General features: G+C 39.1%; 1 protein-coding gene across 1 annotated transcript; it reads right to left on the bottom strand.

The window, feature by feature from the left end:
* Positions 1–2979: 2979 nt before the first annotated feature.
* Positions 2980–12782, bottom strand: TMEM194B (transmembrane protein 194B; the record flags this gene model as incomplete). Its single annotated transcript, XM_009702633.1, has 8 exons — positions 2980–3205; positions 5383–5559; positions 7790–8015; positions 8670–8784; positions 9490–9583; positions 10596–10668; positions 10845–11073; positions 12667–12782. Coding segments are annotated over 8 exons (1256 nt in total), but the record flags the coding sequence as incomplete, so codon positions are not given.
* Positions 12783–13037: the final 255 nt, after the last annotated feature.

Genomic DNA, 13037 nt, shown 5'->3' with positions numbered 1-13037 from the left:
TCCAGAATTGTGTATTTGGAATGCCTGCTCTTTTTGGAATTGTATAGTCATTCTGTGTTGCAAAATGGACATGTACACCCGGGTTTTGATATTTGTGAAACTGTAAAAACTGTGGTAAGAAATATAAAATATCCATAATGTATTTAATGGTATCAATCTGAACTTTTATTACAATTGCTCATGTTACACTGCCAGCAGTGGACATAACCACCACAACTGAAAATTGACCTTTGCTAGGTTCACTGGAGGATAGTGAACCTACAGCCTGGGAACTACTCTTGCACAGCGTTAAAATCTCTTTTGTGATAAAATCTGGCTGTAGGCACCAGTTCGCTTCTGTGGGGTGAGGGGAATGTAAGGGATGCACACCAATGTGTGTCATAAGCAGGTTGATATGGAAGTGTGCAGGACATCATGAGTGAAAGTCAAAATGGGGTTACGTTTGTCACCTAGCAGTTTTGAGAGGGAGGCTGCTAAGTGCAGGTCGTGTTGGCTTGTATGGAAGTACTTCCAATTTCTGTTTCTGATTAACGAAATATATTTGCACTACTGCACCTGCCCTATACAGTGGCACATTCGTCTGGAATTTATTTTTATCATAGGACAGTTCATTTTTTACTATTTCAACTGCTTAACTCGTATGCATACAAAAGTGATGACAGGGAGAGGTATTAACTTTGCTTTGTTGTTTGCATATGTGTAACTACCAGACCTCACTTGTCATCTTATGAATTTGGCTTTGTGGTGGTTTGGCTCTGCCACGAGTGGAGAATGGGAATGGCAAGTTTCTTCAGGGAGATGCATTTCAGGTAGAGGAGACACTCCGTTTTGGAGCAACCACAGCTAATGCACAGTTACTGTTTCTTAAATCTGCAAGGGAGAAAACCTCGAGTCATAAACGCACCCAATTTGCGTGGCTCCTCCTTGTCATATGTCCTGCTGTTCTGAAGAGAGTAAATGCATAAGTGAGGAGAACCACACAGTTGAAAAATGCTTTATTTAAAAAAATCTGGAAAGTACAAGACAGTGTATCAAGTATGCTGTACCGTGAATTCAAAATAAATATGAAATTCTAACTTTTTTTTAAACACCATGAAACAGAATATAAATGTAACTTCATTAAGGAAGAAAGGCTTTTACAATGGTTAAGGCAATGGATTAACATCTAGATTCAGTTCCCAGATTTTCTGGCTGAACACTGGACAGTACTTAACAATTTGTGTTTTAGTAAACTGATGTAATCTCCATGCATCACAGGAGCACTGTGTAAGTAAACTCACTGTTGGCAAAGGGCTCAAATGACAGCAGTTGGTTTTGGTGGGTATTGTTTACGAGATGCTTCCAATGTTGGAACAGGCTTGGGAGGATTTTTAAGGTATCAGCTATCTGCTAAAGTAGTCCTCATGCTGCTGCACTTCTGTCTTGGACATACCTAGTAGTTTCCTGCTCCTTTGGATAGTATTTACCCATCGCTAGCAAATGATGGACTTCACAACTACAGAAAACATGGCTTGATTTTATTTTTTTTCAGTTCTTCTTGTTGGAGTAGGTGTACCTGGCATTGTTATAAACAATTTAGAAAAAAGGAGTGTTTGAAAAATGTAATTTCCTATTTTTGGGGGGCTTTTCTGTTTAACACATTGCTTAGGTAAAATACTATCTTAGTGTATTATCTGGGCTATTTTATATAAATACATATTATGTACTTACGGAAGGATAAACATCAGTACCTCAGTAAAGAGAGGAAATCCAGAAAAACTGTGGATTTAAGCTAGGACAAATCTGATTCTTTCCCCTGGCCTGAAATCATGTGGATGGGAGTTCTTAGCTAACTACAAAGTACACTGAAAAAACCTGTGTACTTTAAAAACAGACAAAAAACATTTCTTCAAATATCCTTTTTTGATTGATCTGTAATAATTTTAAGTACTTCATTTTCATGATGGCGACACAGGCAAAGGTACAATAAGTCTTTAGTCTACTAAGGTCATTGTTTGGGGAGGAGTTTCCATCCTTCTCCCAAACCATCAAGGATAATGAGGCTTTCCTCCATTTTCACAACAGCTAATGCTTCCAGCTTCTCGCTAATGACAGAACCCCCCAAGCCAAGCCCAGCTTCCAGAGCATGGGTGGCAATTTTAACTGCGAATTTGGTAGCAGCAGCCTCTCTTAGAGGCAAGGCTTACTGCTAGTGGCCTTCCTGAACAGAAGTCTCTTCCTCAGTTTTTCAATGTTGAGGGCTTACCAGTGAGTGTATTTTGGATCATCTGCTTGACAGGGCTTCTCTCTGCTAAACATGCTATAGATTCTGCATATGTATTTATATATTAATGGCACAAAAGAGTGTTAAATGTCTCTTTACTGTAAAATGGAAGAGTTACTTTTAAAATGAAGCAAAGTTGGAGCAATATAAAGGAGGAAGGACCATGTAAGTAAAGCTTTCAAGCACCAACTCTGATCTATTGATCTTTAGCACTGAAAAGTCTCACAAATGATAAAAATAATTTATCAACACACTAACAGCATTATTAAAATTGTTGACACATAGGGTACTTAGTAAAAGTAGAGTATTAATAATGGCTTCTTCTCCCTTCTAGTGCTCAGCACAGAGGACTTGACAATGAAAAGTGCCAAAACAGATTCCCTGTTTTCTAGAGGTAGTATCCTTGAAAAAACAAGGCATCCTGGTGGGACAGGCTGCTGCCAGTACTTGCTTTGGAAGTAAGCAGCGTTTACTTCCCCAGTTAAAGTACCAATTAGCATGAGAATCCTCTTCACTTGAACAGCCCCTATGGTTTCCTTCTGTTGCTCTAATTAGGCAACATCAGTGATACAGGAAACTTTTTTTTTTTTTTCTGATCGTTCTTGTTTGTCCACCAGCAACCACAAGAAATCACCAAGCGTAAATTCTCAGTCTGTATCCTTCCTTTCTAAGACAAATGTGTTTTCCCTCTCATTTTTTTGGTTATTTCCCAAAGTTCAGAGCAACTCAGTAGCATATGGAAATGTAATTTGTTTATGCGTTTCATCTTCATCCTCCTCATCTCCTTCATGGATGGAATTGGCTGGATCATCTTGCTCAGATTCTGCCCTTGTCTCAAAGAGCTGCTCTTCCAGGAAGACGCTCCCAAAGCCATATTCCTCATCATGCGCCTTTGTTTCTTCAGGCGTGACGTGGGGAGATCCCAGAACAAAACCTGCAAACCTGACAGATTTTTAAAGGGAGAAGTGATCAGCTGAGAAATTAAAAAAGTACTGTAAATGCAGGGGATACTGCCAATTAAGCAGGGATGTTGTAAGGACATGCCCACAGGCAGCGCGGATGAGGGAAAGCTGCAGCATGATCTAGGGAGTCCTGAACAACAGAGTAAATTGGGACGGATGGCAACAACCCTAAACTGTTTTCCTGCCTCATCTTTTCAGTCTTTGGTCTTTTCTATACAAGTAACTTTTGCTCTTCTGGAGGCCATCTGCAAGGTCGTGTGACTAAGCAAGAAGATCTAACTTCGTTTTCACATCTTGTCAGTACTCACAGGGTAATCCAGAGCAAGCATTTGTACAGTTGGATAGATGGTACTTTAGCTTCTAAAAATAAATTAAAGCTGTGGCATATTTGAGACAAAGGCTGTAAGAATTCAGGTAAGTTGACATTGCTAATGAAAAGAAAAATGGTGAGAAGTTCGCATTCCTACATTGCTGTGCTATCGCCTTGCTTCTGGTGCTGCATGCACACTCAGGGCAAGCTGAGCTAAAGTCTTGCCAAAGAATTCCTGCTTTTGGTGAATGTGGAGCTGCAGACTGGGAATTCGGCAGCTGCTCCAAGTAAATGCCAAAGTGGAGGTCTGGGAGGACAAACCATGAACTCAGCATTGTCCCTACATTTCAATTTGCTAGAAATCTCACTTTCAGTGGACTACACTGAAGAGAGAGAATGGAGCTGGAGGTTTCTGGCAAGCATGTGGAAACAGACGGCAGTTCTGACACCTGGGTAAGTGTTGACAGCATCAGAGAAATGTAAAAAAAAAAAGGAAATGCAGCTACATTCTGGAGTTCTGGTAAACTGATCAATAATTTACATTTTAGACTTAACATTTCTGTGAGATGAATGTTGTCACCTCGCTGTTCTTGGAAGCACTGTTAGTCTAAATGAGGAACAGCATTGGACTGGCTGTGTTTTACAGGTTTGCCTTGTGCTGAACTATCTTCTGGTGCTTAATGGAAGCTTGAAGGGGTACTCAGCTTTAAATGAGACTTCTGTTGGTTCTCAATTTTATTTTATTTTTGTATTTTTATAGCGAACAGTTTATAAGAACTATATTAACTAAGTGATGGCTAGAAAATACATGCGTCTCAATTGTTTGTTTTGTGCATTTGGCAGTATTTTGTTTTAGAATACTGCAGTGAGTTTTCACTTTTTGTATCTTTCAATCATGCTACAGAATGCAAGTAGCTTAGAAAATAAGATGGTTTAACAGTAAATCTATAAAACGTGGCAGAGGGCGTGTCTGTGTGGCCATCCAAGGAAGATGAAGGTTCTGAAACTAGTTTTAACTTTTTATTAAATTCCAAGCTGACTGGGGCTCCTTTGCAATTGTGAAACTTGGTTCTGTGGCAAGGGCCAAGTCTTTGCGGCTAGCTAATACGCAAAACTCTGCTTCTGATGTCTTGAAGTCTTGGTTTCGACAGAAATACACTGCTATTATGATTAATTTTGCATTCTGCAAGGTTTTCTGGCTGCACTTATCTGACCCTTCCCAACACATATTTGTCTTAAGTTTGTCTCTTAAGCTGTATCTGGAGTAGCTCTTCTACCTGTTACACCTCCTGGGTGCAGGCATTGATTTCTTTCTCTGTATTCGTAGTCTTAGATATTGGTTGATCCTTCAAATAATAGGACTCCTTGACTGTGCAGGCTTGCAGTTGGAGAGCTTAATACAGGTAATATTTGAGCATTCTTCAGCCTGCCCCGGTTTGCCCACAATGCAAAAGAGTACTCCTCTCAAAACTGAAGAAAGGGGCCTTCCACTGGTTAGACAGCCACCTGGGTCACCGTGTAGGAATTTAGAGAGGCATTGGAGGAAGCATGTAAGTTTTAAGGAAAGCTTCCGTTACCATGAACTAGCTGTGAACGTCTGCAAACTCTCAGAGTAATTTATGGTCAGGGAGGAACAAAGAGGGGGTTTAGTACCACAAGCAAGTAATACCCTTGAGAGGTGTGGTTGTGATCTTCAGTGGGATTACTCAAGAAGATAAAGCTACCCGCACACCTGACTGCATGAAAGATAAACGCACCTGAACAGTGCCTGAAGTAGCGTTTGGGGCTGCTGTGTAACAGCATCTGTACAACGTGTTTCCTGTTTCAGAGAAGCCAGGTTTTCTTACCTATGTGGGGACTGGAGTTTGGACACAGCTAACCATGATGGGAAGTGAGGGCTCCTGCAGAATGAGCGTAGCTCCTCCAGAGCTCTGATAGTTTCTGTTTCACCTTGTTCTCGATACTCCTCTTCAGTAAGGCATTTAAACACTAACTTTTTTGATTTAAAATGAGTCTTCATTTTTCTGGAATGAAATGAAAACAATTGGTATTTTCTAGTCTTCTGGCACATAATTATTGTCTGTCCTTTTTCTCTACCACCTGCTATTAACATATATTAATCACTTTTGTCTTTTTAAGAGGACAAGCGACTTTCTGTGATTAAAAGTTTAGGAAAGATGTCTAATGTTTGCTAGCCTGTTTACCCTAGGTCTTAACCAAAGTTGTAGAATTCCACAGAATGATACCTAATGAGCTTCAAATGAGCTTTGGATCAGGTCTTTATTGCATATGTGTGGATTAAAATCTCATAGAATTAAATAGATGGCTGCTTGCTCAGCCATTTGTAGGTGCAATATGCAAAAATGTGTCTGTGTAGAGACATGGGCTGAATCAAAACCCAGTCTGCATATGTAACTGAAGATAAGCGATGTTCTAAGTCTGTTATGAGTTGTTCGTGTTGTTTACTAGATCGCTTCTCTTAAATCTTGCTTTAAATTACAAAACTGAGTAGTCTGAGGCCAAAATGTTTACAATCTGATGTTTTTTTAGCTGCTGCGTAGCGATGTATAATATAATTAGATATCAATTAGAAAGTGTGCCATGTTCTGTTCCCTTCTGTCGACTGCTTTCAATTTAAATGTTGTGATGAGTTAAGATAAGCAAGGGCTGGATGCCCATAAAACTTTCAGCTCTGTATAAAAACACCTGCTCCAACCAGCAGCATTCAACTTTCCGCTTTATTTCCCTGTAAAGGAAGAATGAACTCTAGCCCTTGTTCAGGTCAAATGGTAAAGGTCTTACTGGCTCAGTGGGATCTACTGATCTTGACAACGAATAACACAAGATTCTTAGTTCTTTTGATGTATCTCATGCTCTGAACTATGCATCTGGCATCATGGCCTCACAGTTTGGTGCTACTGCTTACTGTTTTGAAATGGGAAAAGAAAAAACCTTATCATTCTGCTAAGAGAGATTTGTGGAGCTATATTTCAGTGCTTTTTGGCTTTATAGAAGCATCAGTTCATGAAAAACAAAAAGAGGGCCACATGGGGTAAAACAGGTATGTTCTGACTTCTGTGAACTCATAGCCAAATCTTTCTGATTTCAGAAAGAGCTGAACCTGCTTACATCAGGTAAGTATTGATCCTATAGGTTGCTTTTGAAATGGTGCTTCTCAGCTGCAGGCAAAAATCAGTCTTCAACAAGTGATAAATTCTACCTAAACTAAAAAAGCTTCAACCCGGTCCACACTTCAACATCTAAAAAGAGCACAAGAGCAAAGCAATATGTTCTTCAAAACTAAAGAACGTGTAAAAGACTAAAAAAGAAATTAGTTGCGTTTTATTTTTTTGGTTATGCCTGTTCTAGCCTTTGCCTCTTCCTGGTTCTCTGCAGCTCAGCAGAAATCCACAGCTACAGAACAGTCTGCACTAAAGACTCTCAGTGTGGATGCCATCACTGAAGGTAAAAAAGATGTAAATTGGCAGGACTTTTTAGAATCTTCATTTGAGCCTCATATTTGTGATAAAACATGATTCAAATTCAAGGATGAGCAAGCATGTTGTTCCTATATTGCTGATGAAAATACTTAGCAAATTACAGTCTACGTATTGCAACCACTTCCCATTGCAAATGCTACAATATAAATGGGGCTCTGCGAATTCAGGGGAATGTCTCCACAGTGATAACAGATTGTTTCCATGAATTAAAGGTAGACATGTATATCTAGGATAATAACCTTAGAAAACTAAAATCAATGGAAACCATTATTTTTGTGGACGTGAGTTTCTGGTCTTTGAACTCCACACTAACCTAGAAGGACTGTCACCTTTAACATCTGCTTCCTCAGCGATTATACACTGTTTTATCCCGTAAGATTCAGTACGAGTTACCTGCAGATTCTCTCACTACACATGAAACTAAGGCAGTATTGCTGCAGTTTAATCAAACAGAAATGTTTTGGTTACCATACGCTGCAGACTAGAAGGTGCTACCTTTGTACTTAAGAGCACAGTCACATTTCTCCATTCTCCATAGAACAAAACTCATGCTTAGAACTGCCAAATGGCAAATAATTAAAATTCCTGTGTCTCAGGGCTTTAAACCTTTTCTACTGCAGCTTGACATTTGGTAAAAATACGAACTAGTACTAGAAATTAATAAATCATTATTGAAGCGTAAGGGTTTTTTCATTATCAGCCTCGAGTATTTCCTGGTGATACACGACTTAGATATTCACAAATCCATACAAACCTGCCAATGTGACAGGCAGCACCAAGGGGGTAACACAAGCCTTTTGAACAGAGGCTGACTGCTATTACTGCATACGCAACTTGAGGTATGGTGACACCACAATAAATCAAGATAAAGGCCGTTAATTGTAGTGTCCATGTGAACAAGGTTATACTCAGTTCAGTGGTAAGCGGTCCATGCTGATAGCAAGTCACAAAGCTGGTAATTCCAACAGCCAGAAAATACCCTGTAGAAATGGAAAAGAAGGACATGGAGAAAAAGATGCAAACTACCTATATAAACTTCGCTAGTTTCCTTCAGAAAGCTTGCAACTGCTGTGAAGTATAGCCTGCTGTTTCTTGGGTTGTCTTATAGATACCTGCATTATGTTGTACGTGCTTTATATTTCAACAGTGTGCAAAGAGTTCACGAGGTGATAGATGAACAGCCTTTAGCTAATGCTATGAACTGCACGTGAATTCTCCCCATGCAAGAATGTTGAGGCAGGTGCCAGGTCAATAGATTTGTCAGCCCCTGCAGCTACATCCAGTTAACAATTTATGCATCCAGTTCCCACATCCAGCAAAACACAAACCAGTGTAGCTGCCCTTTTGCTGTTACAGTGAACGTACGTAGTGGCAAATCAATGAACAAATAATGCACACAAAATCTGGTCTTAAAGCTGCTACTGACCCACTACATCACACTCCTTATTAAATGATAAAATGTAAGTGCTCACTTGAGTGGATTAGGAACCTTTGGAATAGTCCAATGTCTGTGGCTTAGGAGAAAAAAAGTACTCCCTAAGTGAGGCATTTGATTTTGTTTTTTATGGGCAGGTATTCATCTAACCACTAAATTAAACCAAAATCTGCAGCACATTTTTGGATAATTTTCTTACCCAACAAGTAATTACTGTGTTCAGACCACAACCACTGCATATTCTCTTTGAAGCAGTAAATAAAATAGAGAGAGGACATCCAGCAGCCAGTCATTAAGATCCAGAAGGTACTGTGCTGGAAATTAAAAAAAAATAAAAAAAATTAGAACTTTAAAAAAATAACAAACTTTCAAGTCAGAATCAGGACCATCGTGTGCAAACAAACTCATAGGCAAAACCAGATGTGATACTTGGTAGACAGGGCTCATGATCTGTGTTAGACTTCCACTGTACAGTTCTCTGCATGCTACAACTAAACAGTATCAATTCTAAGTGGAGCAACTACATCTCTGTATTTGCATATCATGTCCCAATGTCACGGTATAAGCCTATTCCAGTGTATTCCCAACTAACATATCTCAGCAATATTGTGAGAATGCATGGACTTTGTAAAAGTAAAAGAAAAATTCACATCTGCCTTGCAATGAGTGGTCTCTGTTGAACGGAAGAGAATCCGTCCCAGCTGCCACTAAAACTACATTTTGATTGAGATGGATTCATAGATTCAAAAGTAAGCTTAGCTCCAGTCCAATAAAAATAATTTATATTTCAGAATAAACTTCTTGTACATCAACAATTGCCAGTTTAGTTTAAACTCAGGAGCAAGCTAACTAGAACTTGATTGATTCTGACCTAAATATATTTACGTGATGCAAGCAATCGTGCAGTCATTTCCGTGCAGTTACCTATCCACAACAACAGAGCAAAGTCAGAATCTGACTCTGTACTCTTCCTATATTATGATGTTGATTATTATTTTGTTTTATAAATGTAGATTTACCCTTGGAATAAACCTTTTAAGTGTCAACAGGACAAAGACTAGCAGAGCAAGAACACCCAGTATTATTCCAGAAAGGTAAAAGAACTTGGTACTCCTGTAAGAGAACAAAAGAGAATACGGTGAGAAGTATGATTTGTAATTGGTTAAGATGCCAACATTTGTAAAAACAGCAGTCATCTTCAATAAGTACTTAGCACAGCTGTTACGTCAGAGTTGTAGTTACATGGTTAACAGGCCCAGTTTAGATGTTATATCCACGTAAGGAAAAATTCCCAATAGATGTGTAAGCCCACTGGAGTTGTTACAGGCTAGGAGATGGTGCTGGGTTTTTTTTAAACCTCACATTTCTGATTTCATTGACTTTCTAGTAATTTAATTTTCTTCTACGTACCGATATGGTTCTGTACTGCAAGAAAAGTTTTTTTTTTTAATTTAAAATGTAAAAAAAACCCTCCACAAACCCACAAGGTTTTTTCCTAAGCTTATGCATTTATAAAGTCTGACTTTTTAATTCAGAGTTAACTCTATAAAACCTATTGCTGCTCTGTTTGTTTTAGAGGTGCCTCCTGACAATTAATTTGTGACTTCTTTTGCTTTGAAGTCATGGGCCACATATTCTGCTGTAACAATTAAGTATCTTCCCTTACATGCTGTGCAAAACATGCATCAAAAGAACAACTGGAAAAGGTTGGTGCAAAGGTGGAGGCAGACGAGGCCCCAGATAACCTCATGCTAAGCACTTCTCCTTGCACGAAGGCATCATTGATAATACATGCACCATTATTTAGCATTCAGCTAACCTGGCTGGTCTACAAAAGAGAGAGAAAATTTTTCTGAATCCACACACTTGCTCGCTGAGGACTGTCTTGGTGTTGCCCAGCGCAGGAAGCTTGGATACAAGAACCCTAACACGGCTGAGTGATTAACAGAGTGCAGCACTCCAAGATACGTCACAATCTCTCCAAACAGAAATGGTATGAAGTTTTAAATATATGTTCAGTTTCCTCATTTCGTGTTCCCAAAGAACTGCCTCTTTAGCTTAGAGAACAGACCAAAGATGCACAGGCTTTGGGAAAGAAGGTCAAAAATGAGCAGCTCGTACTCACCTGCTCAGGCTGTTTGCAAAATGGAACAGAAAAATTCCAGCTACAAACAAAAACAAGAGCTTTCCATCTAGCACTAAAAAAGGGAGGGAAAAAAAATAGAAATGGACTTTAGACTAATTCAGTCTGAAATGTTGATTATCTAAAACATCAACAGAAAAATCCCAAGCTTCTTACAGAAGAGATGGTACATTCAGTAACCCTGGCAATACCAAGCTATCTGTAATCTACACTGAAAGTTTTTTTACTTACTTTCGCGTTTCACACTCACAGTGTATGGTTCAGTTTTGAAGGGCTGTATTTTGAAACAAATATCCTCTCCATATTGTTTTATGCTTATGAAAGTTTCTGTAGATGTCTCTGGTTTCCAGAAGATTTGAACAGCACATGCAGCAAACTCAAAAACAGTTTCTGAATTACGACAGTTGCTTTTTTCTGAAATAGGCTCAAACCTGAACATTTCTCTGCTGTTAACTTTTACCTAAAACGAAAACAATAGAATACACAGAGAAGTGGCTCAGAATCACTGGGGGTTTTTGTTTTTTCTGAACTACATAGCATATAAGCCATACATGTGATATGAAAAACAGTATAGAGAGCTCAAGAGTAAAATGCTAGTGCAATTGTTAGTTGTTTAATATTGGTTACTAGTATTATGCAAAGATTAATTGTTTAGGTGATTCTGAGAACTCAATGTCAGCGAAGTTCTATGGAGGGGCTTCAATCCATCCAAAAGCTCAGTGGCTTTAGTTTTTAACCATGACACTTGCCCACAGACAAATTTCTACCAAAACCAGCAATATTTGACTGACCACAGTTTCTCTTGTGGATGTTTATATGCTTCCCCGTTCCCCTCCTGAACTGTAAGAAATTGGACTTGCATTTCTTGGTAGTTAATAATGCAATCTTCATGTTAGGGACAGGAGAGGGATAAGAAAAATGAAAGATCATAACCAGAAATTTAAATATAAGCATGTTCCTGTTTGGTATTTTGGGGTTTCTTGCTAGTTCCTTGCACCCTCCCCCACCAAAGTGGTAAAAGATCTTGTCCACCTTCTGAGATGGGATGATCTTCCTGAAGACTCCTGTGAGCTCTCGATCGGGGTCTATTAGACAACAAAGACCCATCTACAAAAACAGTGATGCAATGGGTAATAAACCAGACTTCTACTGGGAGAAGAGACAACACGTCAGCAAGCAATTTGTTGTGGGAAAAATCTGAACTTCCTGCTTTTAAACGTTTACTCCAGAAAAGCTTGGAAAGCTTGCGTGACTGCGGGAGGATTTTACCACCTGAAGTCTGCTACCATTCACAAAAACATCCACAGCGTGTTCCTGAGGAAAATAGTCCTGGGAACAGACAACGAGATGTTCCACTTCCTTATATCTGAGAGCAAATTCCTCCAGCAGAGATGAAGTGAAACTGTTTCCTTCCTTTGTCCAGAGACATACTTCCCAGGAAAAAAAGGAACCACGCAGATAGTAAGCTTGTTCCTTTAGCTGTTATTGCTTCCACTGTTAAAGAGATTTTTATATTGTTTCAAGCTAATCTCTAAACATGTTTCTTGTAGGATGACCCTCTGTTAGTCAGAAAAACAGAAATGCACTGCTACTGCTGTTTTTTCATTAGTCACGATGTAATAGACCTTTGGTTCCTATACTGTGGCCTGGTATGCTACAGTGAGTGAGTCACAGAACTGCGTTTTATTCTCAAATTTTAAAGTTTTAGAAAGGCGTGTGGTGATAAGCAAAAGCATTTGTTGCAGAGGTTAATAGCAGTCCATCAACAGAAAAGGTGTGCAACAAAATAATACACAACCCTAAGTTAATGTTTGTGTGGCATCATGCTATAAGCCTGGTCGTCATCCTTCTAATAAAGAGAGACCAAACCTCACTGCATCCAAGGTGGAGGACCGCAATGCTGCATTTTTGTGATGGTCCTACCTAGACACTGTTCAAACTACTAATTACGCAGAGATACTGCTTTCATCTTGCTACTGATCATATACTTTGCTGGCAAAAGTTCACATGAAATGTATTGCATATCTGAATGACCCCCAAAACGGCCTCTTACCTGAAGAGTTGACCAAACATACTGTAAGTGAATGGTTCTGTTTTGCACATAGCAATAACAGTTTTCATCCCGTTTCTGGATGACATCCATTTCCTGCAAAAAGCTACAGTTTCTACCTGGGGGGGGGCAGAAAAGTTAATTTTAAGCACGTATCAAATACAATGCATAATTTTCCTCCATTTCATTGTTGTATATGCTGAGGGAACAGCAAGCAATTTGCAGATAATCAAACATAAAAACTATGCTACAAGGTAGTGTGTTCAATATGATTTAGATGAAAATTCAAATTAGACTTCTAATCAAGTCATTTAGGCTTCCAGAGTGAGCTGCAACACCTTTGGAAAAAAACTACTAATCTAGGGTGATATTTT

Source organism: Cariama cristata, unplaced genomic scaffold (genome assembly GCF_000690535.1).
Source record: "Cariama cristata isolate BGI_N322 unplaced genomic scaffold, ASM69053v1 scaffold30296, whole genome shotgun sequence".
NCBI classification, from domain to species: Eukaryota; Metazoa; Chordata; class Aves; order Cariamiformes; family Cariamidae; genus Cariama; species Cariama cristata.
Note: the sequence above shows the minus strand (reverse complement) of the source record. Positions and strands in the feature narration are given on the sequence as shown.